The 27,440-nt window shown below is 37.7% G+C and overlaps 3 protein-coding genes across 13 annotated transcripts in view; 2 read left to right on the forward strand and 1 right to left on the reverse strand.

Moving 5' to 3' along the window:
• clec16a (C-type lectin domain containing 16A) overlaps window positions 1-8,096 on the forward strand; it is a 44,178-nt gene extending 36,082 nt beyond the window's left edge. For 7 of the 8 annotated variants that reach the window (XM_043231443.1, XM_043231495.1, XM_043231462.1 and 4 more), the window contains 2 exons: window positions 967-1,101; window positions 6,158-8,096. In XM_043231443.1, coding sequence (XP_043087378.1) covers window positions 967-1,101; window positions 6,158-6,606 — 584 coding nt within the window. In that variant the 3' untranslated portion in view covers window positions 6,607-8,096. Of the gene's footprint in view, window positions 1-966; window positions 1,102-3,682; window positions 3,781-6,157 lie in introns of all 8 variants that reach the window. The other variant, XM_043231513.1, reaches the window with a different exon arrangement.
• Window positions 8,097-11,883: 3,787 nt separating this feature from the next.
• socs1a (suppressor of cytokine signaling 1a) lies at window positions 11,884-13,640 on the reverse strand. Its single transcript, XM_043235960.1, has 2 exons — window positions 13,208-13,640; window positions 11,884-12,842 (listed from the first exon to the last, which is right to left on the reverse strand). Exon 2 carries the CDS (start codon window positions 12,766-12,768, stop codon window positions 12,163-12,165), a length of 606 nt encoding a protein of 201 aa, XP_043091895.1. The 5' UTR covers window positions 12,769-12,842; window positions 13,208-13,640; the 3' UTR covers window positions 11,884-12,162.
• A 2,501-nt stretch (window positions 13,641-16,141) lies between these two features.
• On the forward strand, window positions 16,142-24,586 carry pigq (phosphatidylinositol glycan anchor biosynthesis, class Q). Of its 4 annotated transcripts, none has more exons than XM_043235927.1 (11): window positions 16,142-16,265; window positions 18,874-19,589; window positions 19,668-19,799; window positions 20,204-20,324; window positions 21,484-21,610; window positions 21,691-21,844; window positions 22,297-22,408; window positions 22,487-22,567; window positions 23,258-23,372; window positions 23,513-23,574; window positions 23,798-24,586. In XM_043235927.1, exons 2-11 carry the CDS (start codon window positions 18,907-18,909, stop codon window positions 23,948-23,950), a joined length of 1,740 nt encoding a protein of 579 aa, XP_043091862.1. In that variant the 5' UTR covers window positions 16,142-16,265; window positions 18,874-18,906; the 3' UTR covers window positions 23,951-24,586. The 4 variants fall into 4 exon arrangements, with proteins under 4 accessions (XP_043091862.1, XP_043091860.1, XP_043091859.1 ...); XM_043235925.1 differs by lacking the exon at window positions 16,142-16,265 and adding an exon at window positions 17,698-17,840; XM_043235924.1 differs by lacking the exon at window positions 16,142-16,265 and adding an exon at window positions 18,286-18,564.
• Window positions 24,587-27,440: the final 2,854 nt, after the last annotated feature.

Raw genomic sequence — 27,440 nt, forward strand, 5'->3', positions numbered from 1 at the left:
ACCAGCTGTGATTCTGAGCAGTCATGTTATTAACTTTAGATTAGTTTCCAGTCTAGTGAGCCATTCAAAGTAAAGTGGTCTGATGTGCATTCAAATGTAATGACTATATATGTTGTGTGTGTGTGTGTATATATATATATATCATAAAAATCATGGCTTGTATCATGTTATCAAGATTTTATTTTATGTTTTTATTTCATCTGGGCAAAATGATCCAACTGCAGTTAGTTTGAGATTTAATTTAGAATGCACAAGGAAAAATCATATTTCTGAGAATTGTTAAAAACAGAGTTTTTTTTTTTTTTTTTTTCCCCAAACGAACGCTATGTACATGTACAAAACCACCTTAGCCACTGCTCAGCCAAATACGGCAAACTCTAACAAGCTCACTCATCCCAAAAAAAGTTCCTCCAGATCTCTCAATATTTACAAAATGTATCGATATTTTCAGATTTGGGTAGGAGTTCCTGATTCTTGATGGTTCTTAATTTCGCAAAAGTGAGTTCTCTGTATTGGGAAATGGATGACTAATAGCTGTCTCTCAGTCCCTTTTGATGACGTGTTGTTGGTTCAGGTAAAAGAGATTGTGGTTCCCAGAACTCTTGGTTTGATGCCAAGTGCTTTGCAAAGCCTTGTCTTTTCATTTGCCTGCCAATGGATCACATTAAAGTCATTTAAGATAATTTTTTACCAAAGTGTAGAAATGCAGTGTGTTATAATCTTTTAATAATCGGCATGTAACGGTGTGTGTTTGTGAGTGTATACTGGACCTCTTTATTTTTATTATTTTCTAATTGGACGAGAACTTGTCATTATTTATTAGAGAGGACTAATGGCCAGACTTGAATTCCAGTTCCATTTAAGTTTGATACAGAAAGTGTGCCCAGGACAGTCAGCGATACCTGGTCTGTCTGTGTCGAAGTAGATTTTTTTTTTTTTTGCACAGACCTTGTGTTTTCTTTCCAGGCTTTGCAGTTGCTCACATTGCTCAGCACAACCCTTCATCGGCCTCCTCCTCCTCCTCACCCTCTTCTAGTGGAGCAGCCGACTCCGTCACAGCCAGCAGCGCATCCACACACACCCTCGCACAGAGCCAAGCAGGTAACAAGCCAATCACATACACAACTCCCCTTGTCTACATTTGCTTAACCACCCTATTTTACTACCAACTGAAAAACCAAAAGTCTTTATATGTGCTGATACAGAAACACCGTCTTTGCAAAGAAGCAGATTACACAGTTTTTTTTTCGACAGGAGATCAAACTGTGATATCCAGGAACCAAGGCTTATTTGTTTGCCACACTTGTCAATGACAAATAGATGTTTTTCTTCAATCAGAATTGTTTTTGCTGCCCGTTTTGTATCGGATCAGGCACTTTATGAATAATTGCATTGTGATTTAGATTTATACTTTTGCCAGATGCTTTTATCTGGTGCTACTCAAATTGCGTTCAAGGTGAACATGGGAACGGAACCCTTGACTTTTGCATTGCTTAGTGCATGCTTTAGCATAAGCTTTACATGTTGCAACGCCTTCAGCACTACTTTCATTTAGTGCTTGGCAAGTGTTAATTATGTATCTTGCCGATATCACAGTCCCACTTTTACACTGTCATTTTTATTGCTCCAGCTATATAAATGCAGATTACGAAATGCTGCTGCAGTATTATAGCTGTAGTACATGATTATACATAGATTGAAGACCCATACACAATCGGGGTGATAACTATTGCAATAACTATAAATATAACATTTTAACAGTCTTTTTCATTCTAGAGAATGGGGAAGCTGATTACAGAGCTATATGAGATAATTATACAGAGAAACAATATCCGAGGACTTTTCTTCTAACTGATGAACAATTTGAAAAAAAAAAAAAAAAAAATAGTCAGCTAATCTCAGTTTACTCAGATTTAAAGCAGCAGATAATGTCACTGCACTGTTATATATTATAACTTAATGTAATCTTCCATTGGTGTCACCATTCTTGGTGCGTTAAAACCTTGTTTTTTTTTGTTGTTTTGTTTTTTTTAACTATAAGCAGAGAGCATCATATCTCATACGCTCTTGTTCTTTTTTTTTATGTAAACTTGGATGAATGTGTGAGTTTATATAATTTCATGTTTCATGTTCATCGTCATTCATTTGAGCACTTGTCAGTCAGCCAGCTTTATCAAAATTATCAAGACACAAATTCCCTGGTAAGCCGTGGTCAAGTACTTGTTTAAAAGGGAGACAATTTTTTTGAATACCAGCTAAATATTTACCCAAAGGGCCCCTTAAGAACTGATTGCTGGGTAGAGCAGGAGTCCCTGAGGGACTTTGTTCACTTGTAAATGCCTGTTTAGCATCTGCCTGTCCTATCTCTGCCTCCTACACTGCATCTGTCAGCAGATCGCTGGTGGTCAGGTGTGATTTTTGGAAGAACCTTCACACCAGATAAGCCCAGGAGGCTGATTCTCTGAATAAAGCAGTGAAGTCTTGTGGCCTCTCTGAGCCTCTCCTACAGACTTCTGTTTAGTGGCGTGGGCATGTAACTAATACGGCCATGGGCTTTTTTCATTTCTTTCATTATGCATTTCAGTTCCTTCTCTTCTCTGAATCACTGTGATGATCTATTTTGAAATACAGTGACCTTTTGGGGTTGTCTGAGGTGAACCGGTTCATATCATTTAATATCCTCTTCTGAAGTCACTCGGGTTGCTTGAATAAGGCCATTGTCACAAATACCCGAGTGCAGCAGTGTGAGCTGATTACATTTATAGTTAGTAAATGCGTTGTGGGGCAGCACATATTTGTAGATGAGTTCTTAGAAAAAGCAGCGGCAGATGCAGATGTTGTATTGTTTTGAAGGTGTGCATTTGTGGTGAGACATCCATTTCTCCCTCGGCTTCTGTCATAACAGACATGTGGCACAAAGCGGTTTCACGTATTTAACCTGCATAGTATTAAAGTCAACAGGAAATCCAACTGACCTTATTTATTTTCTTAAAGCACATTATCAGTCTTATAAATTGTTTCTGCTTGCGTTGTCAACAATAACTTTTAATAAGTGATAAAAACATTAGATTACTACTATTATTAGTATTATTGTGCACACTTATATTTCTGCATAGTTTTTAATTAGTCGTTCGCAGGACTTTGTGGGTTTTGTAGATCGTTGCTTCAAGTTTTTAATGATGTGACTCCCCTTGGATGGTTGATTTGATTGGTTTTGGTTCATGACTTCTAACGCTTTAACAAAACTCTTTTAAAATCCCTATGGGTAAAAATATCTCTTAAATCGGAGCTGCTGAAAAAGTGGGTGGACAAAAAAAAAAGTTTCAAAATAATAAACATGCTTCTGAAATGTCTTGTCCCACCTCGCTTTACGTCCCATTATAGAAGTAAAATGGGTTGAGGGAAAAGGAGGAATAAAATCAAGACGTTTTGCAGCGTAGACCTGAATCCAGATAACACGTCAGGTAGCTAGTCACTGTACAGTAAACCGTTGTTTAAATCAGGCTGTCGGCATAATCCTGCTCTGTTGTTTTTCTATGTAGATATAAAATAGCGTGCTTTGCATGTTGAGCTGATGTAGAATATCCTTAGCCAGTAGGTTTTGCTCCATGTATGCTTCAGATTAGATGCTACATGCGTTTGTCAGTAGGAATGCGTTCTGATCTTTCCCTCTGTTCTCTAGTCAGGTCTGGCAGGGAAGGCCGAAGGTGCGTGTTTTCTCTGTCAGAGGATGACAGGCACGGTGGAGAGTGGGTTTAGAGCTCCATGCACATGAAACAGGCATGTCCGAGTGAAGTTTTTACATAGATTGAGTATGCAGAGTGGCTCCCACCTAGTTTCCAGTGACTTGCATTGTGCAACTAAAAAGTAAAGCTTTCTGTGTGTGTGTGTGTGTGTGTGCGCACTTGATAAACCTAATATAATCCTACAGCTCAGGGCCCTCTTTTATAAAACTCTGAGTAGATTTCATACTAAAAGTGTATGTGCGCTCAAAAGCTGGATTTTCAATTCCATACGTTTGCTCCACACATTCAATTTAATTGCTAAAAATGATCAGATATCCTTTTTATGTATTATAAAAAATATATCAAGATAAAAATAGAAACATATCAATTAGAATAGAGTTGATCTCATTCTTTTACTGGCCAAATAGTAAGCAAGCACATTGATCATTGTTCACGCAAAAACAAAATCCACTACATATATTTAATTCATATAATTTTGGTTTAACTTCTGCATAATTAGTATGTAATTTCAGTGCTTATGTCCATTAATGAAAGTTTACTATTTATTGTAAATGTGTACTGTATATCAACATGAAAACCGCTTACATTTTTTACAAATAATTTTTACTTTATTCATTCGTATCACTCCAGGAAAAAGAGTTTGTGCGCATGGGTCAGTGCTTGCATGCGTGCGCGCAAATTTTCCCGTCAAGTTTGTTTGTATAAATCCCCTGTTTTGCGCATGAAGTGGTGTACAGATCTTTTTAAGCCTGTTATGTGTGTACGCAACGGTTATAAATAAGGCCCCAGGACATGATTGAGATTAGTTGATGGGCAAAAAGGTCTCAAAAAGTGTTGCAAATAAAGAGCAATACATTTAGCTACATTTCAGTTTTGGAGTGCATTGATCTAAAGCGTTTGAGCATTTATTAGAGTATTTTTAAATATGTACATCATTGTAGAAACTGTGAAACCTCACTCTAAAAGTGCATAGTATTAGCTACTGTCTCACATGTCTGATGCCCCTCCCACTTCCTTCCTAGGCTTAATCCATAAGCATTTGTTAAGTTCAAGTAGCATGAATTCAGTTCTACACGCCACACATTATTATGTACACACCTCACATTGTCGGTTATTACCTTATTTATCATCTTGCATTATATTCATCTATTAGTGCTGTCAAACGATTAATAGCTATTAAGCACATCCAATAGAAAAATAGTTTTACATAATAAATGTGTGTACTAGATGTATTTATCACGTGTATATATAAATACACACACTTGCATGTGGATCATTTAAAAAAATATGATCATATATTCAATATATTTATATATAATATAAATTACATAAGTACATACATGTAAGTATTGTTAAAAAATCCAAAAATATATATAATGTATGTGTGTGTATTTACATATGCATGTTATGTAAACAAAAAAACATTTTTTTTGGTTTGGGATTGTGATCATTTGACAGCACTATATACATATCCCAGTCTGTCCGTTTAAGTATCTACCAGCTTAAATAACAATCTATAGACCCATTTCTTTTGTCTCTCTATACATGTGTTTCAGCTAGAGCAAGAGCACTGTTCACGATGCACAAAATTGTCTAAGAAAATAATTCTAAATATAGAATCGGGGTGGCTGTTTGTATGAATGTATCTCCCCGAAGGAAACTGACTGTCTTCAGAAAAGTTTAGATGGTGTTTTCTTTTACTCTTACCTCCTTATAACGCATATAGAAACACACTATCGCTGCTGTTCCGTATGTGCCACCTGCTGTCAGAGAAAGAGCAGGAGTTTAATCCGGCCCGTCTGCTTTTTCCCTTTCTTGCGGTTGTTTTATTTAACATCATTTCACAAAGATACGTTCAGACCATTCTGTTTTTGTTTGAAATTATCATTTACATTATAAACTGCTCATAATGTCTACTTTTTTTCTCCCTGTAAGAGCGATTTGTTAAATCTATGGGTCTAGCTTCTGTGTCCATGTTAAACTGTACAAAAAACAGCTAATTTTGCTGCTTGCTTTTGAAAATTGTTTTTTTCTTTTTTCTTTTTTTTTTTAATGAACTTACTGGTTTATAGTGCAAACAGTTTTAAGATTTACTGCACACCAAATCGTGAGACCACAAGAATCATAAAAAAAAAGTGCTATAGACTTTTGCTCAAACTGCCCCGCTGCCCAATCTAGCCGTTTTTCAATAACCTCTCACATTTATCGCACACACGTTTGTCTTTGTATCACAAGCGCACACACACACACACACACACACACACACACACAACAAAGCTGACATGCTCCTCCTTTGCAGTTCTCCCTTTGTCTGGTTTGCATGTTTCAGTACGAGTAGACCTTTCTGCATGTGTGTAATTACCACCAAAATGATCCAGCAGAACTCACCGGTCCTGCTCTTCCTGTTTCAGGACTCGCCCTGGCGCCAAGCCTCACGCCCGCACCCCAGCCCACCATCTCCCTCCTGTCAGACAATGATGCCGAAACGCTGAGCGTGGACTCCCTGACCCTGCTGCCCCCCGCCGATCCTCCTCGCCTGTGCTCCTTCAGCACCCAGTCCTCCGTCCAGGATGACTCCTCCGCAGACGGAGAAGAGACGACTACGACGGCGGCCGGCGGCCGAAAGGAAGATGACGACACGGGAGCGAGGGACGCACAGCCTCAAGATGACATTATTCCCATTATTCCAGAGGAAGATGAGCCATCTTCTGAGTCTGGTCCATTGCTAAGTTCAGAAACTGAGGAATTGCTTCAGATTCAGAGTGAGGAACCTGTGACTCAGTCCCAGACAGACTCTATAAGCGTCACGGCCGACCAAGAGGAGAACCCAGACCTGGAGGAGGAAACGGCGATAGACTGATGCATCTAAAATGTATCCAGAAAATTAGGGCCAGGTTACTAAAGCAAGAACGCATATTAATGTTGATTACTCAATGTGAGCATGACCGATTCTGGTTTTGCACAAGCTTTACTCAAGCTAGTTGGCACATGCTTTCGGCTTTAGAGATTCAGGCCCTCAATTGTATCTGTGTGTGTGTTTTCCGGCTGTGTCAACACAGCGGTTAGCAGTACTTCTTCTTATACCAAGACAATGATGCATTTCAAAGGAAAACGGCACTCTTAAAACAATGACATTATTGTCTGTCACCAGTGAGTGCTGCGTAAAGCACAGTGTTTTTTTCTGTGTCGTGCGCGAGTTGATCCAGACGTTTCTCCGCGTGCGTGATGTTTTGTGTTGGTGTGTGACTGTTGGGAGCGCGCGCGCGAATGGCTTTTATGATACCGAGCAGAAGGAGAGGAGAGGGAGTGTTTGTATGAATCTGTGTCTGAGTGGGTTAGTGGGGAAAGCCCGCTTGGTTTTTACCAGTCTTAACACTGAGGAATGTACAAAGACTTCTGGGTCTATCCAGCGGTGCTCTTTTGTGAAGGTGTATTTAGTTTGGGCTGAAAATTCGTTTTCACTTCATCGTTTTGGGAAAAAAAAAAAGCCCTTTTGCGTCATTCTTTGAGATCGTAAGGAACCGCTATGAGCTTGAAGTAACCCGCTTTAATTCGGCGCTGCGTTTAAGATCATTCAACCCCATCAAGTCTTTAGTACAAAAAAACTCACTTCATATCAGTCACGTTTTTTTTTTTTCTTCATCAGGTGAACACACCTGATGTCACAGAGTTTCATTCCTAAGCGTTTATGTCACTGCCGTACGCACACGCATCTGTTTTCTTTCGAAACGTTTCGAAATCTGGATGAGTTTGCCGGTTTCCCTTCATGTAGTTACTGCTTTAAATACCACTCTACCCTTTTTAAAGCTGAGGCAACTCGACCGCATTTTTAGGTGCGTTTTAATGTTCTTTAACACTTTAATACTCTAGGTCATCAAGAGCTTGTGCTGGACACACGTAATCAAAGCTGGGTGTGATGTATTTGTGCTTTCGTTTTACTTTGGTGTGCAATAACAGTGATTTAAGACCCATTTCTTTCACTTGCAGATTCAAGTAGTTGGAATACCGTCACTAATGGACTGAAACGGAACATTAATTTTGGGTTTATAGACTGCAGCACATAGAAGGGATCCACACACTGATGGCACAGATGCAAATGTGTGACAACCATGACTGGACGCTTTTCTTTCCAAAGAAAAGCACTCGTGTTGAAGCTTTATCGGTGGAGTTTGTACAATATTACCTTTAAAGCAATACGATTATTTCTGCGTACATCAGTATTTTGAGGTTAAATTCATTGTCGAGAAGGGGGGGGGCGTCCTAGTTTGTACACACTGTAAAGATTTGTTTTGATCTAATGTTATAATTTACCAACTGGAGCTAAGTCATGCAATAAATTATTCTGATGTACATTTTGGTCGTTGTTTTTTTTTTTTTTTTTTTTTTTATCGAAGTAGCATTAAACATTGTTCTGTTTTAAAAATCTTTCCTCTCGCGCTGTAGTTATTCTGTCAAAATAACATTTGCAAGTTTCCTGTTCTTGTGAAATATCAACAAGCCTATTTTGATTCTCGATAGTCATCGTTTCCTAGAATAGGTGGGTTTCTGAGTGTTTGGGTCTCTTGATGATTAAGAGGAACTCTGCTTGGAGTCCAGTTCTGGTTGTTTTGATTGGTTCAAACATTGTTTAAATTAAAAAAAAAAAAAAAAAAAAAAAAAAAAAAAACATGCATATCTTATTACTGCTATGACAAAGACACATTCCTGTGGGAGGGGACACTGCAAATATATAAAATGACATTTTGAGGTGATTTTTCTTTCTTACGCAGTGAAGTTGGCTGCTTATTCAGAATTTATTTCTCTTTGTCCATTTCCAGGCATATTAAACACATCCATAATATGTTATGAACTTCCTACATTTGCAAGAGCTTTCAACTGACAGTAAATGAGCAAAAAGCAACAATCTGCATAATTCAGGAATGGTCGGCAGAAAATGAACGCTTCGCAGCGGTCACAAATTGCTTTTTTTTCACCGTCAATAAGCTTTTCTGTGAAAAATTAGGCCTTGACGTCAGTCTCAAGTATGTCAGTTTGGATAAAAGCATCTGTTAAATGATCAAGCGTGACCTTTACCTTCAGTGCGGTTCCTCTGGTCTGAGAAACAGGTTGATACGAAGCTTATTAAGAGCAACTATAAATGCATGTGCACAGACGGTCTCATGAGAGCGTGTTCCCTAGAGGTCTCGTTCCAGGAGCCCCGTGCTGATCGTGTCTCATGCCTTCTGCTGAAAGACACATCACAAGGGTGTTATTTCTGAAGAACACACTCGCTAGCTTGTGGTTAGCATTATACGACATTTACCTGAGAAGGGCCATATGACTTGCCACAATACACTGTAAATAGATGAGATGGTGAGATTGTTGCAGGTGCTGTGTTGAGAAGCCTTTAAAACCCTCCTTGTTGACGAGTTGTGCACTTCTGTATTTTCATTTCAACTATTAAAGTTGAATATTGAATGAAATGAAACATTTACGTTTGGTTGAAGTTGACTTAATTTTAGTTTTGTTTAATTCGTTTTATTTCCCAAAATCAGGTCAAAAGGGTCTTATTGGACCCCTTGCAGTACCTCCATGGAGCCCCTAGGGGGCCACAAGCCCCTTATTACGTTTGAAATTGCTAAATATTTTTTTTTTTTACTAATACTCAAACTTTCTAAACCCCACCTGTTTGTGTATGGAAAAAGGGGGTGTTGAGATGGCCGAATGGTGGTCTTAGTGTTCTGCGTGAAACACGTTTGACTTTGTGAATCAGTGAATTGGAAGACCTGCCCACATATTCTCAGCGCAGGCCATAGGGACCTTTTACCTTGATGTGGGATGACAAGAGATGAGTGTTGTCATAGTAACCATTATGTGGGTAGCCCTATTATTCGCCTTCCTGGAATATAGCTTTGCGGTCTGAAACATTTGTCAATTTACGAAAACCACTCCCAGAGGGCTTCAGAATCATAATTATAAATAGATTTTAAAAATTACAGTTTGATCACGGCTAATGAGTTTCCAGATGGCTACTTGCCTTTTCACCTAAAAATAGTATATTGTTTGTCTGTTTTGAATTTTCCCTCATTTTATTTGATTTAAAAAACGTTTTTTTTTTTTTATTTAGATTTTTTTTTTAATTTAAAAACCTTTGATTTTTCCAAAAATGTAAACTAAATTTTTTTTAATGTATTAGCCTGTATGCACTTTTTTTATTATTACTTTAGCCTTTGAAAGTCAGCTCAGTTCAACTTTTTTCTGCATGGATGGGTTGAGGTTGAGCACTCAAAGCACAAACCAGGGCCGTTTCTATGAACAGATTACCCACACAGTCGTGTGTGTGTGTGTGTGTGTGTGTGTGTGTGTGTGTGTGTGTGTGTGTGTGTGTGTGTGTGTGTGTGTGTGTGTGTGTGTGTGTGTGTGTCATTTTGAAGGGAAGCATTGCGGTTCCAGAAGGAAATACACGGCTCGGGAGTGTGTACACATGTATGTTTGTGTAAGTTGAGGCCAGATGCAGTGGAGATTAGGGGCTCTTCAGGGAAACACAACTGTCTCTTTTCCTGGAAGTGACTGTGCGCTTTCATATGTATTAATCAGTACAGACGAGCGAGGTGAGATAAAACGATTAACCCTCCACACCGCATCGACCAGTTCATGCAGTCAACCTCAGCGACCTATCTAACCTTATCGAACAAGGCTTCTCCCTTCTCCTTTCTGAGTAAATACTCTCCTGTTTAGATCTGCATGTGAATTAAATGTAGAAAATTGATCGACAATTCACATTTAGAGTGGGGAGGGGAATCTCGCGATAAATTAGTCAGCCGAACGATTTCCCCCTCACTTCCACTTTATGATAACGCAAATTCATTCGAATCAGGAAGGGTTTTTTTTTTTTTTTATATCCCCCCAAAGATAAGCTTACTTGTAACAAAGCTCTCCCTTTTGACCTTTGACATGTTTATATCCACTCTTCGGCTAATGATTGTTTTAAATCTCTGCGCGTAGCCAGAATTCGGCTCCTTCCCATTGTTCTGTGGAGCAGGATCGTTCACGAAGGTCTGACACGAAATATAACACAATCTGAGCGTTTTCAGCATTTCGTCACAGTCTTATCTGATGACTGAACGGAGCAGATCACTTCCTTCGGCCTCGGACGGAATTCCAAGCAGTGATCTAAAAGTTTACGTGAACCCCTGATGCCGAGCACGGTTTTGTTCTTAGTCATTTTTCTGCGTAAGCCCTGTGAGTTTTTATTGATAGCGTGTACGAGTGTGTCTCTGGAGATCGCAGGCTCCTCCCCCGTCACACTCCATCAGTCCTCACAACCCACTTCATTTCTTGTAAATGTCTGTCTGAGCCATGAGCAGTTTACGGTCACCACAGCTCCGCCCCTCAACCACGCTACTACCTAGATTAATCAGCCCGGCTCAGTGCACAACTTCTGGCCTGAACTTCCTATAAGTCCCCTGTCTATATGTCATTTCAGGAATCCAGGTACACGAAGCCTGTAATCTAGTAAAACACACCGTAGCTTAAACATGACCTGCCGGATTCTAAGAAAAAGGGTGGGTTTCGTGGGCAGGGATTAGGCGTAGAGATAAATCTCGAATCTTGTTAGACTAGGGTGAGGCTCACCTTGGAAACTTATAGCATATTTAGGCTTTTGAAACGTCGTCTGGTCGTTATTTAGTGTATTTGCTTAAAATCCATTTAGTTGTATGTTGTATGATCTAGGTTGTTTGAGATTAGATTTTAAAGTGATACAAATCTCTAATTGTATTATTATTTTATATTAGATTTTTTTTTTTAGATATTTAAACATTTTAGATTAAATATAATTAACTATTTTTTTAGATATTTAAACATTTTAGATTAAGTATAATTAACTTTATATATATATATATATATATATATATATATATATATATATATATATATATATATATATATATATAAAATTATAAATTATAAAAGTATTTTTAAATTTGTGTTCACTAAGTTCACTTTCATTAGACTGTAATAGTTTAAAACAACTCCCATCTGATGTTTTTTTTTTTTTTTGTGAATGTAATAAAAACAGCAATCAAGCATTTCCATTCAAGTGTCCGAGTGCACGAGTCCCCAGCAAATAAAGTAAAAAAAAAAAAAAATGGAGATGTTTTAAGTTGTTTACAAATATATTTATTATTTTTATAAAAAGTATTATCTTGAAATAAATCTTTCTGCATAGCAGAAATATAATCGGAGGAACACAATGTTCCCGTATAGTGTAAACATTCACGAACAATGTAAACTTTCATTGTGCAGTGTTCGAGTCTGATATTCCAGAATGTGCTACAGTATGATTCCTGCGTCCTAGAACAGAGCAGGGCCACGAGGAGTCCATCAAGTATCTCCAGAATATTCCAGCAGCGCTTTAATGCAACGAGTCCCGTCTTCATAGCGGATGGGGGAAGGCATGGAGGAAGTCTTTGAGGATCGGGTGCACTGGGATGCGGTCGATGTTTTTTCCTCCGCATGTTTCGATAATCCGTCTGCGGCACAGCTGCTGCAGGGACTGCACCGGTTCTTTCCTGTAGGGCCTGACGAGACCCTTCTTTGGGGAGCTGCTGTAGTGCTCCAGCAGCTTGAAAAGACAGTCGAAGGACTGCTTGCTGCCCGTCAGGCTGAATTTGGAATTCTTGAAGTTAATCCGGACGCTGATGGGACTGTTTTGTGCCGTGTAACTCAGTGTGAAGAAAACGTCGGTCTGACGACTGTCCCGGATCAGGAACGTTCCCACTGGCTCCTTCTTCAGCTTCTGATGCGCTTCCTCCACGGTCATGGGACCCCAGTAGAAGCCGCTCTCCTCTAGCATTGAGGTGGTCTTCGCGATGATCTTGAAGTCCCTGGCGTAATTGAAGGGCCTGAAATGTGTCTGGATAACCTCTGCCAGCTGGCCGGGCCTGGGCCGCTGGGATTGGGAGACCTCCGGGGAGGCTTCTGTCCTCACTTGGGGTTCTTCTGTGCCTTGATTCCCTTCCAATGAACTGTGCGCCACCATCCTACAGGAAAGACCAACCGGTGTGGTCTTCCATGCCGTACCACAGGAAGGTCATCTAGATGAGATTCATCTGTCTGTTGAAAAGCAAGCGAAGAACAGTCACTCGGTGGTCTTTTTCAATAAAGTGTGTAAAACAAACTCGCTCGTTTGGGTCTGGGTTTAACTAAAAACTACTAATTATCAAGACATCAGGCGTTTACAGTTATTTGATGGAACTTTTATTTACGAGAACGCGCGATGGAGGTTCGTTTTAAAAGTATTTTTATTTCAAAATCGTTACTGTGAATAAAGCATCGTACAATTAATTGATAAGCTCGCTTGTTCGGTGTGTTTTCATAAGCGCCCTATTATAACGTAGCGTACATAAAAACACAACGCGACGTTAACATTTTCAGTCCGTTAAACCGTTTTATCGGTGAGCGTAAAACTGGACTCTTACCGTTTTAGCGAAAGTGAACTTTAAGAGCAGTCAAACTTCGCCTTTGACAAACTCTCGTCGCCGTTTCCACAGTCGGCTGTTTTTGAACTCCCATTGATTTATTCCAGCGTTATATCTCGACAGAGACCTCTCCTGCTCCGCTCGGACTGATGTCAGAATGAAGTGACAGCGCTTTGAAAGCGCTACATATAGCGCGGGTGGCTCCGCCCACTGCCTGCTTTCTTTTACTTCTAGCTTTTCTTTGAAATCAATTCAGGAGTAGCTGCTCCTCCCTCGATCAAGATCGTTGTAATGCGTCTTCTTTCACTTCTCGTTTAAACTTCCACGGGTTTCCAAATAATAATTATTTTTTTATTGTACCAAAGAAAAGTGAGAAAAAAGGTACGAATGAAAAACTAAGGTTAAGGGCCAAGTGAATGTCTTATTGGTATCGTGTCAGTATGATATAACAAACCCCCCACACACACACACACACATTTATACATACATATATATTTATATAGTGTGTGTGTGTTTTCTTGATGATGATTTCAGAATTGCAGAACATCTGGAATAGTTACTACTATTTGTGTTTGCAATTGGCAGATTTGTAAATGATCATCGAGAACATATATATTTTTTTTAGTACAGAATATTTATATTATATATAAATATCTGTATGAAGGGTTCATTTGAAAAAACACGTTTTTTCATTAAGTGAAACTGAAGTTGGGTTATTTTGACTGGGTAAAAAAAACTAAGATGATAAAAACAATAAAAAGCAATAAAACATGCTAACTTTTTTTGCAAGGGGAAAGTTATCTGTTCGTATATAAAAGTTTGTGCATCTAGGGGTTGAACATGCTTCTTGCCTTACTGTTGTTGTTGTGAATTATGCATGTCTGCGTTTGTCCTGTTCGGTTCAGACACACAGTGGGTTTGATCCGTAAAGCCTTACTCGTAAATGAAACTCACTTCCATCCAATGGATCCACATCTGCGGACCATGCAAACATATTTCCTTGAGTTTCATTTCTTACAAACCCGTGATAAATTATAAGTCGCACGACAGCATGCGTTGCACTCTGCTTATTAAACAGCATTTGTGCCAAAGTTATTAAAAGAGAGAAAAAAAAAAAACACCCCAGAATGTGCTTAAAGGTTTTGCATGCAATTTCAGGGGAGTCAAAAATGTATAGTCTGCATAATCATGTGAATAAACCGTGCCCTTGAAAACCCATTTAACGAGAAGAATGACATCAGCCTACAACAAAATAGTTTTGGAGTGAAGTGAACTCTTTTGACTCTAATTCGTTTAAATGATATCATTGTGAAACTGAAATTCCAGTCATGCAAATTAGAGGGTGTGTTTTCTTCACAATGAGACGCTCGCCTTTCAATTACTGGTTATGCTTTAGTTTCTCTTGTATTTCTCAGAAAGGCACATATTTACAGTAGAAGGACCACTAGCGGACAGTAACGTGCTTGCACTTCCACACATAAGGAAGAGAATCTAAACAAACAGGCATGTGCCAAATATCAGAGCATTTCCCTGAAACAATTCTCTTTATCATATGGAGGAACTTCTTGAACGTGTTAGACGGTTTTTTTTTGTTTTTCAGTCACATTTAGGTACAAAGCCATCACTGTCACCCTCGTTATCATCTGTCTTCATGTTCGTGGCTTGTCTGGATTTTTCTGCAGATGCCTAAAATATGGGATGACTGGTCTATATATATATATTTTTTTTTTAGTCATGCACACAAATGCATAAATCCAGATATGGACGTGTCGCGTATACCGCCGCCAGAAATCAGTTTTCATTCACAAAGCCACACGCTGCGGATTATTAAAATCTGATTCAATCAGTCCCCCCTCTCTCTCTTATAAAGACACGGTACAGGAGAAATCCGTAACGTGCTTGAAGCATTACTATCGCTTCTCGTAACTAGGTGCATGTAAATGATCCTTACCGTGCTCCTGTGCGGCTGACACTCATTGTTTGCTATTCAAACACACCTGGATGGTTTATCTTTGCTAGCTGCACACTCCAGCGCTTTACGGGAAAACGAAAGCGAAAGCAAAGCGCCACGCTCCCACAGTAGCGATTTTTCCTATAGATGGTGCTGTTACAACCTCTCCCGTCAACCGTGTGCTATTTATGAAAATGGGGAACGGGCCTACTTCTAGAAATAGGCTAGCGAGTCCAAAAATACAAGCACCTAATTCTAAAACGGGTCGAAACTGTATGTGGCTGATGGGCAAATTTTGAAACTTTTTTTTGTTGCTTATGCGCCTTTCAGTTGACCATGGCTAAGACATTTTAGATCAGGCATGGGCCCGGTCGACCGTTTGCGGCTACATTTCCAACGTTGCTCAAAAAGGCTGCCCGGTTTATCATCGGCAGAAATTGAGCTGAACCTCGTTTTTCTTATTCTAACCTTCTCAGAATTGTATCTGGCCTCCCGTCTCGGAAAGTTAGCCAGATTTTCGCAAAAGCTATCACTATCATCTAAGGAAGATAAACGCTGGTCACTTTCATTTCGTGAACGTTACTTAAAGTCACATGATCCAGAGGACACAAACCACATAAAGAAGCCTACTGTGGTTTCCCTGAATAGTAGCTAATGTTCAGAAACGCTTCTTCTCTTGCGTTTTTGTACGAAACCATTTGTTTTTGGGACTTTTTTTTTTTTTAAATCGGCTAATTTTAAATTATCTGTTTTTATAATAACAATAAAATTGTTAATAATAATAATAATAATAATAATAATAATAATAATAATAATAATAATAATAATAAAAGTATTCTAATGATGACGATGTTCCATGTAATGGGAATGAATCATTAGGAAGTTATTGAGAATGAAAAAAAACAATTATGAAAAGAAAAAATCCCTTGCATTCAGAAGTATTCGTTTCACGTGACCTAAGATGTTTACCTGAAAACGGCGTGTTTTCTGTAAGTGCTCTTCACTCGAGAGGCGTGTATATAGGTCACAGGTGTGCTGTTGCGTAATCACGAGACGGATTTTGTGAACCGGGGCTGTCGGAGTACTCTTAACTGAAATACTATAAAGGTATTTGTGTAACATTGTGGAAGTGCTTTGATCAAATCTGTTCTGTATTTGGAACAAGACGGGATACACGTTGTGGTACTGTGTGCCAAACAGTTTCGTTTCCCGTTGACTGTTTTCCCTACAATATATTTAATATATTCTCTTATGTTCCTCAGATGATGTTTGTTTATTTATGAATGCATACGTGTATGTACGGTTAACCCTGTTTGACTGTAATAAACTAAACATCTGGTTTACGTTACAGCTAGGTTATAGGAAATAAAGAACGGTCTTCCTGGAATTCCTTTTTTTGTCCTCCACGGAAGCTTGTACCTTGACAGACAAACAGTGACTAATCATGACTATATGTGTTTTGTCTCACAGCTTTTGTGTTTGTATAGTATTTCCTTTTATTGCAGTTTAGCAAACTCCTCCTGTTATTCCGGGTTTTTTTTCCATTTAGGTTCTATTTCAACATCCTTATTGAAGTTGAATATTTCATGCATTTTCATTGTTAATGTAACTCTAGCGCCATCTTCTGGAAACTCTACTATGTCTCTCTCTATCACTCCAGTGTTGGGCTTTTTACTCCAAAAAATCAATCTATTACTCGTTACTATTCGCCTTTTTATTACATTTTAAGTAGGATTATTACTTTATTTATTACTTTCTGGCAGCACTAATTAGTTACACTAGTTACATTACTTTCTTTTCATTCCCCCAGATAAGTCTTTCCCAAAAAATGCTATAGCAATATATTTCTGCCTCATTTATATTTAAATCCTCATTGTATTGCAGTGAAAAGGTTTATTTTTATTTTTAATTTTTTTTTAACATATGGTTATATTGTATGATTTCTTTTATCAAAAGAAATGGCACACGTTTGTAAGATTTTTAATTATAGTAATATAATTTATATTGGGATGTGGGTGGGCAAGTCATGAAATGCTACAACTTTCACAACTACAATCTTCTCTCCTGACAAAAGTATTTCCATCCTCTGAATGCAAGCTGAAAAATAAGTCTAGGAATTATTTCAATGTTGGATTTCACATCAACGGGGACTTGAGGAATTAAAATAACTAACAAGCTGGATGGAGAACAAAAATCTCATTAGTAATTATTACTGTAAAAAAAAAAAAAAAAAAAAAGTAATATTATTAGCCGCTAGAAACGATTGATTAACACATAATTTGATATTTAAAAAAGGCAAATTATGTTGCTAACAATGTCTAGTGACCATCGTAGACAGACTTGGGCAGTTTTATGACAAAATTTCCTCATTTGCCAAGGTGGAGATGGTATTATATGAAGTTTAAAAAGCTGCTCACTGGAGAAAAAAAGTGTGCAGAAAAAAGGTGGGGAAGAAATTACGTTTGTTGAGCGACTTAGCAGCAACAGCTCCTGTTCGTGCTTGCTTCAGGTCCCTTTTAAAATTCGAGTCTTATCGTGTCTGAATTTGTTATCAGGACGGAAAGGCTGTTTTTTTAGAGGACCCTTTTGTCTTGAATGTTAAGATAGCTAACGTTTCATTTAGTCCCATTCAGACACATTCACCGGCTGGCAGTTCATGTGACTCTTCTGGGTTTAAACGAGGCAAGTGTATTTAGCCCATTTCATAATGGTAATAAGCGCGTTAAATGAATTTAAGTAATCATAACAGTCGTTTAAAAAATAAAAACGAGGGGGAAAACGAGCAACCAGAAAGACTCATTCAGTAAACGGATGCGTTTTAGCCTGGATTTATATTTGGAGTCTGTTGTAGGCTAGTATATCTGGAAGCTGCTTTCGTTCAGCTGACTTCGACACAAAAGTACAATGGGTTGTAGAAAGAAAAACGCCAAGCTATGATTGTTGTTTTTGATTTAATCGCCTTTGCTACAAAATCGGTCATATGAACATTGAACAATATTGATATATTCATGTAATATATCAATATATTCTATTCACTTCTGTGTTAAACCTGTTTTTGTGAAAGAACGTCAAATCAATCAAACGCTACTTGATTATTAATTGTGTCGGAACTAAAAATGTTCCTTGAGTTCACCCGACGGAATTTCAGTGACGGACCATCAACAAAACGAACGTTATGGTCTGTCTACTCTTATCATAAACCGGTTTTCGGGTAGTTTAACAAGAGTTACAACTAGACTATTACCTCGGCTGCTATTTCTCATGATTTAGTGTAATTATTTTACTTTTTGGGGAGCATGCCAGCGTTGGTTATCGCACACAATAGAGTTAACTTGCACGTCGTCAGTTACAAGATAAGAGCAACTTCTGAGAAGTCCTTGCCCTTTAAATCCCACAACTTAACTCTGTGAGTACTTAATTACTAATTACAACAAACAGTAACATGACCCTGCATTTGTTCACGGTAAGATTGCAAATTAAATCGATGTGAGTTTTGCCTGGAGCGCGTGGTTTCCATAGAAACGACCCAAATTCACGTTCAATTCATTTGAAGGGCACGAGCACAACAGAACTGTCCTCGCTGGATCCCTGGATGCTTCTAAGCAAACTGCATGCTAATTTTTGACTTGACAACTCAAAACTTTACTTTATAGGTGCTATATGAGCATATGCAAATATTATTGTTCCCTTTAATGGTGTTTTTTTGTCCATACAGGAGTGTATCTTTCGGACTTCATAGCACACCATCATGGTGCTGAAGATCTTCTTTCCCCAGTGCTGTAACACTGCCGACAGCGGTCTGCTGGTGGGCCGCTGGATCCCAGGTCACAATTCTGCTGTGGTACTGGCTGTCATTCACTACCCCTTTATACCGGGTCAGGTGAAGAAGTACTTGAGTGAGCTACAGAGCCAGACTCAGGTGGATCTGACCGTCCTGGGCTCCTGGAGCATGCCCAAAGAAGGCCAAGAAGGAATGGACAGCTTCCTAAAAGACCTGAGCACCATATTCCCTCAGAACTGCTGGCTGCAGTTGAGCCGTGAGATTGGCAAAATAGGCTTTACTTGTCAGGTGGTCCAAAGCGACGGCAAACTTCTGCAGGACCAGGAGCAGAAGAACGCCGATGATAAGATCATCCTCATTCATTACGACCAGAGGAAGGTTATGCTGTCCCAGCTTCACCCGGTACAGGACGACGGCCAGAAGTCCGATGTTGAGCCCTCGGAGCTGCGCTTGGTCTTCCAGACAGTTGCTCAAAGTCAGCCTCTCTTTTTCCTGGACAAATATGACGACGGGCCTCTCAAGCTCACACACTGGCAGTCTGAAGGCAGGGAGGCTAGTATTATTGCAGAGCTTTTAAAGCAAGCATCGGTTCCGGTCTGCATCTTCCTCACATGGCTGCTGTCTCTGTGGCACTGGTTGAGCAGTTTCAGGTGAGTTGATGTGTCTCGGCTTCAACCTGCTGTCGAGGAAAAAAAGAAATCATATTTAGAATTTGTTGTGTTTTGCAGGGTTTTACATTTGCGTCCAGTGCTGTTCATCTCAAGCAAGCTGTCCACCTGTGTTCAGTCGGGATACAGAGCAGTTCACTTCAAGACTGTTTTCTCTCCCAAAAAAGCTGCCACACACATGGAATTTATGAGGTACAGTGACATACGAGAGCTTCATCAATAACAGAAAGACTAAACTTTAGGTTTGAATTACATGTGACTAATTCTTAGATATATACTCTTTGAATTCATGTTGGCTTTTTTTCAAATAGTTTTGAACAACATTTGACTAATTTTGAAAAAGTTTTAACCTTATGACATCTCTCTCTCTCCCTATTATTTTAAACTAATTTCAGTTATTGCTAGATTATTTTTAGATAATTTTTGCTAGATAAGTGCTAGATATCATAACTTTGCCTTGTCATAAAAAATATTAAAATATTTTTCATGTTAATTTACAAAATAGATTTACACACTAAACATGGTACTTATTAAAAAATCCTTTGTTATTTGATAAATCATATTCTCACACACTTATTTTTTTTCATCCTCTGCAGAAAAGCAAACATTTTTGTGTCCTTTCTTGTGGATATAGCCCTTGGTTTGCTGCTCATCTCATGGCTTTATAGGGAAAATCGTATAAGCAAATTAGCAGATACTTTGGTACCTGTGGCTGATGTAAGTATGACACATTACATTACATTGTGGGAAATTTGGGATCAGTATGATTTGTTAATATTTTTGAAAGTTCTGCATGCTTGATAAAGCTGCATTTATTTGGTTAAAAACTAAGGACGCTCGGCAACCGAAAATGTAGGCGAAATTATGCCGAACAATAACATGATGTGCTGGTTGCTGTGTGATGACTGAATTAGTAAATGATTAAATAAACTGCAGACCCTCATGTTTTCTGATACGAGTTGCATGTAGCTCATTCAAACAACTGGTTCAAAGTCCGAATCTGCACTGAAACATTGTTACTAGTCTGCTATTTTGTAACATTTTAAAACAAAATAAGAGGAGAGAGTTCTCTTCTGCTCAGCAAGGCTGCATTTATTTGTACAGTGAAAAAATTATGACGGATTCAAGAAGGGGGTTTTAAAAAATGGCAAAAAATATAATCGTTTAATTTCATTTTTATAATTCATTTTAAGTTAAACTGTATATTTAAGAAATGTTTAGTATTAAGTAAACATTATTACATTTAATAAAAATTTTATTAATAAGCTAGACAAAACAGTAAAAAGCACATTTTAGCTATATGCAATTGTAAAAAAATTAACAAAATATAAGGGGGAAAGTGTTCAGCATTCATCCTTCAGTGCAGAGTGTAATTTTGTTTCGGCTTTCGCCAAGAATTTTCCTATTAAACAATATTAAACAGTACAATTACTATTTTCTATTGTAAAAAAGTATTTATTTATGTGCTGGTAAAGCTAAATAATCTTTAATTTCATATGAACCTTCAGAAATCATTTCAATATGCTGAATATGCACTCAAGAATATTTTTTTCTTAATATCGACATCGAAAACAGTTGTGCTGCATGTGAGTCTTACTAACTCTAAATATTTAAAGGGTGGTGTTTGTGCATGTGTGAGTATATGTTATGTATCGCACATTGTTATATGCATGCATATGCATTAGGGTTGTGCGATGTATTATGTGCATCTCGTCAGTAAATCAGTTTTTTTGAATAACGGTAAACCTCAATCAGCTGTTTGCCAGGATTTGATCAAATGTACTAAAAAGTGATCTGTTATTGCAAACAAACTCGTCGTATATAAATGGGTAGACAGACTGTTCTGAAAATCTGAAACTCTTGTGTTCTCTGACAGCGTGTGGCTAAAGAGCTCCAGGAGCTGTTGGAGTGGCTGATGGGAGCTCCTGCTGGACTGAAGATGAACAGAGCTCTGGACCAGGTTCTGGGGAGATTCTTTCTCTACCACATTCATCTGTGGATCAGTGAGTAGATCTTCAGTTCAGGTATTCTCCTAGTGTTTCTATGAATGAATCACACCTGTGTTTTATGGTGACGTCTCCAGGTTACATCCACCTGATGTCTCCTTTCATTGAGAGAATCCTGTGGTATGTCGGACTCTCAGCCTGCTTGGGATTGACCTTTGCTCTTTCCATATTGTCCGACATTGTGGCCCTCCTCACTTTCCACATCTACTGTTTTTATGTGTATGGGGCAAGGTGAGCTTGGCTTTTGTTATGTTTGAGCGCTCCCTGTAGAGGGCAGTGCCAACCCTTACATTTGTGCCTGTTAAAGAAATAGTTCACCCAGAAATAATATTTCTTTTACTTTGTCATTCCAAACCTGTATGACTTTCTGTTTTCACAAAGTGTCCAAGGCTGCTGTTTAGCGTATTATACAGGTGGATAGGAACAATAGTCCACTAGAGTCCTGTATTGTATGAAAGTTAAAAGTAAAGTTTAAGTTCCGTTCTAGAAAGAACGTTACACGGTCAGGAAAGACAGAATTTTAGGTGTACTATCTCTTTAAGGCTCTGTCTCATATCTTCCTGGGCAGTTACTTTTATTCACATATTAGCCTTGACACAACATTCTAAGGCTTTTAATCTTTTCTGAGAAGTGCAGTGCAGTTTCTTTGTTAGTGAAGTTTACTTTCCTATCTTTGCTGTCAGACTCTACTGTCTGAAGATCTACGGTCTGTCCTCGCTGTGGCGGCTCTTCAGGGGGAAGAAATGGAATGTATTGAGGCAGAGGGTTGACTCGTGCTCGTACGACCTGGACCAGGTACTTTTCCTGCACCACTGCTAGCTGTTTAGCACATCCCTACAGAACACATCTGACACCGCTCTGTTTCCTTTGCAGTTGTTCATTGGCACGTTGCTCTTTACGATTCTGCTGTTTCTGCTTCCCACCACTGCCCTGTATTACCTCGTCTTTACCCTGGTGAGTCTATCTTCACACTTTTTACGCCTCAACGTTTTTTAAACGTAATAATAAATCAGCCCAAAAGCCAGCTGCGTTTCTTTGTCACTGTAGGTGACCCTGGACCACAAGACAAGTCATAGGTTTTAACAATATTATGCTGAGGTGCAACGATTTAAATATCTCAAGGTGCAGAAAAATCTAAGAAAATCGCCTTTAAAGCTGTCTAGATATTTCTTTGAAAAGTTTAAATATATTTATGGTAGGAAATTTACAAAATATCTTCATTAGGTACATGATCTGTAACTAATATCCTAATAAAAAATCTATTATTTTGACTCTTGATGATTTTATGGTATATTACTGTTTGGGGCCTGTTTTTTATTTATTTTTTTTAGTAGTTAAGTATATATCTTTTATACTTTCTGTCACTGCATTTATTGGACCAGAAATGCAATAAAAACAGGAATATAGCAAAATATTATTACAATTTAAAATAACTGTAATAAAATGTAAATGTAATCAAATGTAATATATTTTACCTATTTTAACTAGCAAAACAACATTACATCTCATCAATGTTAAAAGGTTTTGCGCTCCATAATACTATTGTAAAAATCTAAATGCTATTTAAAAAAAAAAGATTCATAAAAGCCATAAATATTCAATTTATATGTTGATAACATAAGCATCTTGTTCCTGTGTTTGTAGCTGCGTCTGGTGGTGGTGCTGTTTCAGGGAGTGATTCATGTTAGTGTGGACTTCATCAACTCCTTCCCCCTGTTTGCCGTCGGCCTTCGTATCTGCAGACCATACAGACTGGCAGGTGAGCAGCCATAAAGAAATCAATGAAACTTTCTCCATGATAGAGATGACAATATGAATGTACTTATAGGTCGCGTGAAAACCGCTTAGGTATGCATTTATATGATTAATAAGTAGTTTATGAATCTCTTTGTATTCCAGAGGGCGTTAAATTTCAGGTGCTTTGTCAGGAGCCGGGAACTCCTCTTCACCTGATGATGGAGGTAGGTTGGTTGTTGCTAAAACAGCTTGTCGTCTCATAGTTTATTTATACTTGGCTTTCATTCGTGGTTTGACCTGTTGATTTTGTGAGATGGATATGAGGGTTGTTGGATATGAGCTTTGTACGGCTCACAGTGCAGCGCAAACACTGGACGTCCTTTACTCGTCTCTGTCCCAGATGAGCAAACGTGAATGAAAAATGTCTTTTCTTTTCTCCACCTTCAGATCAACCCATTGAAATGTAGCTCTGTACTTCAGTGTTATCGGACGCCCACTTATAGCTGTTACCCTAAGGATTCCTGGGCCGCATTGTGCAAAAAGCTGTTTGTAGGAGAGCTCATTTACCCCTGGAAGCAGAAGACTGCCAAGACCGACTAACTCTGGGACCTGCAGCCAGACACATGAACATTGACTCCAGTGACACTCCAAATAGTCCTAGAAGTAGATGTTCCTTCGTTGTAGATTTAAATCATGAACTTTTCTTTACAAAACATTGAGTAGAATCTTCGATTGAAACTGTGATTCATTTTTGTATTTATTTTAAAACTTTTTAAGTACTTTTTATAACACTGAATATGTACCATTAAAAAAAAAAGAGTGTTACTTATATTGTAGCTTTGATATTTAAAACTTGTCGCTCAATCACAGCCATAATGTAACAAAGATCACTGGACTGGAAGTGTCCCTGTTGACGCCGCCTCAGTTTTGTTTTGTTTTGGGGTTTTTTGCTGACTCTCACGATGGTCAGATAGAAAGGAAATGACTGATAAAAGTGAGCTATAAAAAGCCTAATCTAGCTGACTAATGTGTCCTGTCTGAATGTTGAATTTAATACAGATTAGTGTAAATTATAATCCACTTGTGTCTGTGTTGCCAAATTGCTGTTTTGTAGCTATTATTATTATTCATGTAAATGATTTAATTAAGTCAAGATTTTTATAACACGATCAAAATATGCATCTGTGCTGTTAAATCTTCAAACTCTAAATGTACCTCAATAAAGTTTATTTAATACCTTTTTGTAGATTGCAGTATCTTTGTGCATCTTAGATCGTCCGATTCGTGTCTGGACTACAAACGGTTGATATTTAAAGTTTACCAATTTTCTGAAACGTGCATCTTTTGTTTGGGAGAACAGCCTGTGAAGAATGTGCTCAGACTGGACCGAGAGCATAACACAACAATGACGGGCTTCTGGCTATTCAGTGAAAAACATCTGAGCTGGGGATTCACCTTTATGTTACTGAAGGGTGAATTACCCTTGTGTATATCTGACACAAACATGCTATTCCAAGCATAACTAACAACTCTTTCTCTCTATATATAAACATAGCTACTTCTATAGCGGAGTATAGCATCTGTTGTATTATAATTATTGTATAATATTTATTTTTATTGTATTTTACAGTGTATGTAGTCATAATAATCATTTATTACAGGTTCTCCATATACGATCGTAAAAATTGGACATTGACAGAATTCTGTTCAAAATAGCTGCCTCATATCTTGTCCAGGGAGAACAAATACTATTATTAGGTGTTGGGGGAGAGCGTTTATGTTTTATAATGACTGGTATAGAACTTGAAGCGGGGTCCAGATGTCCCCTTGTCTCCCTTGAGACCCTCGTGTAGCTGTAATCTGGATGGGCAGACACAAAGACTTCATACAGCAATTTGCATTTTAATCTATTCAGGGGAAGGGGGATTATCTTCTTTTGATCCCTGAAAGTGAAGAGTCCTCTGGCTTGTCCCCAGCACATTAACCCTCCAGCAACCTGTAATATAAGTACTGCAAACAGAAAGTGAAAGCCATACATTTTTTAAAGATTGATTTAAAGGAAAAGTTCACCAAGAAACTATTATTTAGTCACCTTATGAATCCAGAATATTGGGTACATACAGCTACAGTTACCATTCACTTTCACAGCATTAATATTTTCCATACAGTGAAAGTTATGGGTGACTGAGGCTGTCATTCTTTTGTGCTCCACTGAAGAAAGAAAGGTTTGGAACAACATTAGTGTTTCTAAAAACAAAATATTAAAAACAGACAGTTGCATAATTATAGAAGGAAGATTGTTGGACATATGCATCACTTGCACAAAAAAAATATAATAATTTCCTCCAGACAAAGTGTCCTTAGAAGGGTTGTGGGTATTTTATTTGTTTATTTATTTATCTTATGTTCATTTTGTCAGAAATATTTATATTTAATATTAAACGATTAACATTGTTAATTTATTTATTTATTGTTAGTTCACTGTATATCAACTGTTTGTATAAATAAATATAATATATTTGTTTGTTATTTATTGACTTGTTTGTGTTGTCACTGTTAAAATAAATATAATATATAATATATAATATATAAAATATATAAAATAAATAGTATATAAATTATAAATATTATAATATATAAATAAATATATGAAATTATTATTTATTTATTTTAACTATACTTATTTATTATAATTTAAGTATATTAGTTTAGATTATTTTGTATATAAATATTTTAATTATTCTTTCAAAATAGTTTAAACCTAAATATTTTGAATTATGCTGTATATTAAATCATTAACATTATTTGTTTAGTTTAGTTAATTTACTGTGTATCATATTGTAATTACATTTATATTATACTGCATTTATGTATTGTTATTATTTGTTGTGTTATAGTTTTATATTTTATATAAATATTTCAATTATTATTTATATTAAATTAAACATTGTTTATTTTAATTAGACATATGTATTAATGAATTAATAAATTAATGAAACATTATAATATTAAATTAACATTATTTATTTTATTTAGACGCATCATATGATATTTATTTATTATATTTTAAGTGCATTCGTTTTCATTTTATATAAATATTTAAACATTTTTCTTAAATATTTTAAAATATTTCAACAATACTTTATATTAATTACCTAATAAGCATTACCTTATTAGCATACCTTAATTTGTTTGTGATTTTATATTGTTTGGGTATTTAATATTGACGCATGTAAAAATAACTACAGTACTTTGAAACCCAAATCTGCCTGCGCGCGCGCGCGCGTGTGTGTGTGTGTGTGTAGGGGGAGGTACAGTCAGTCAGAGGTGAAAGCTCAGCGTGACAGACTGTGTGTGTGTGATCTCTCCTGTGTGAGAGAACATGGGACATATTTGGATATCCGAGAGCATTTACAGCACAAGCAATAATATCCAGCGGCTCGGATTATCGTTTAATAATCGCTCACCTCCCGCGCCTCGCCCCAGAGCCGCCTGATAGCGCGCGCGGATCCCGAGACGAGACGCGCGAACCTTCATCAATCTTTGTTATTCAGAGGAAAACAGAAAAGGAGCCATGATTTCTACCAGACGCGCTAGCATCGGCCGCTCGAGCTAAGTAAAGCGCGACCGTGGACACCCTGCTTAGTTTCCTCAGCCTAGCGCTTCTTTCTCGCATTTCACTAGGAATGTATTGCAATCGTAAGGAGTTTCTGCTGGATTAGAGCACTATGGTATAAAAGCAATGCTGTGCGCCTGTTGTTGACTCGCTAAGCTCACAGCTAATAGCGTTAGCCGATGGTGTTACTACATCTGAACAGCGGCTCGTCTTAATTACCTTTTTAATTAGTTTTACGATAACAGATATCCATTCTTATTAGTAATATTGTCATAACAGTGCAGTTGGTTACTATATGAAATTGTAATGAGGTTATTTCTTTGTGGTGACAGCTTGGCAGGCGTATGCTAACAATGCACTAGCTCGATAGCTCTATTGCTTTTCTATCATAGCAATAACTTGCCACGATGAGGTAAATGCTTTTTAAACGCGTGTTATTTTCGTCTCGTATAATTATCGGTGATTTGCGCTCGT

Source organism: Puntigrus tetrazona, chromosome 3 (assembly GCF_018831695.1).
Source record: "Puntigrus tetrazona isolate hp1 chromosome 3, ASM1883169v1, whole genome shotgun sequence".
Lineage (NCBI taxonomy): Eukaryota > Metazoa > Chordata > Actinopteri > Cypriniformes > Cyprinidae > Puntigrus > Puntigrus tetrazona.

What these genes read in the sequence shown, in the direction of transcription:
- pigq (XM_043235927.1), top strand. Translation starts at nt 18,907, where the DNA reads ATGGTGCTGAAGATCTTCTTTCCCCAGTGCTGTAACACTGCCGACAGC. An exon ending in ACACACATGGAATTTATGAG is followed by an intron (nt 19,800 to 20,203) that starts GTACAGTGACAT and finishes CATCCTCTGCAG; the next exon opens with AAAAGCAAACATTTTTGTGT. An exon ending in GCTCGTACGACCTGGACCAG is followed by an intron (nt 22,409 to 22,486) that starts GTACTTTTCCTG and finishes TTTCCTTTGCAG; the next exon opens with TTGTTCATTGGCACGTTGCT.
- socs1a (XM_043235960.1), bottom strand. Translation starts at nt 12,768, where the DNA reads ATGGTGGCGCACAGTTCATTGGAAGGGAATCAAGGCACAGAAGAACCC.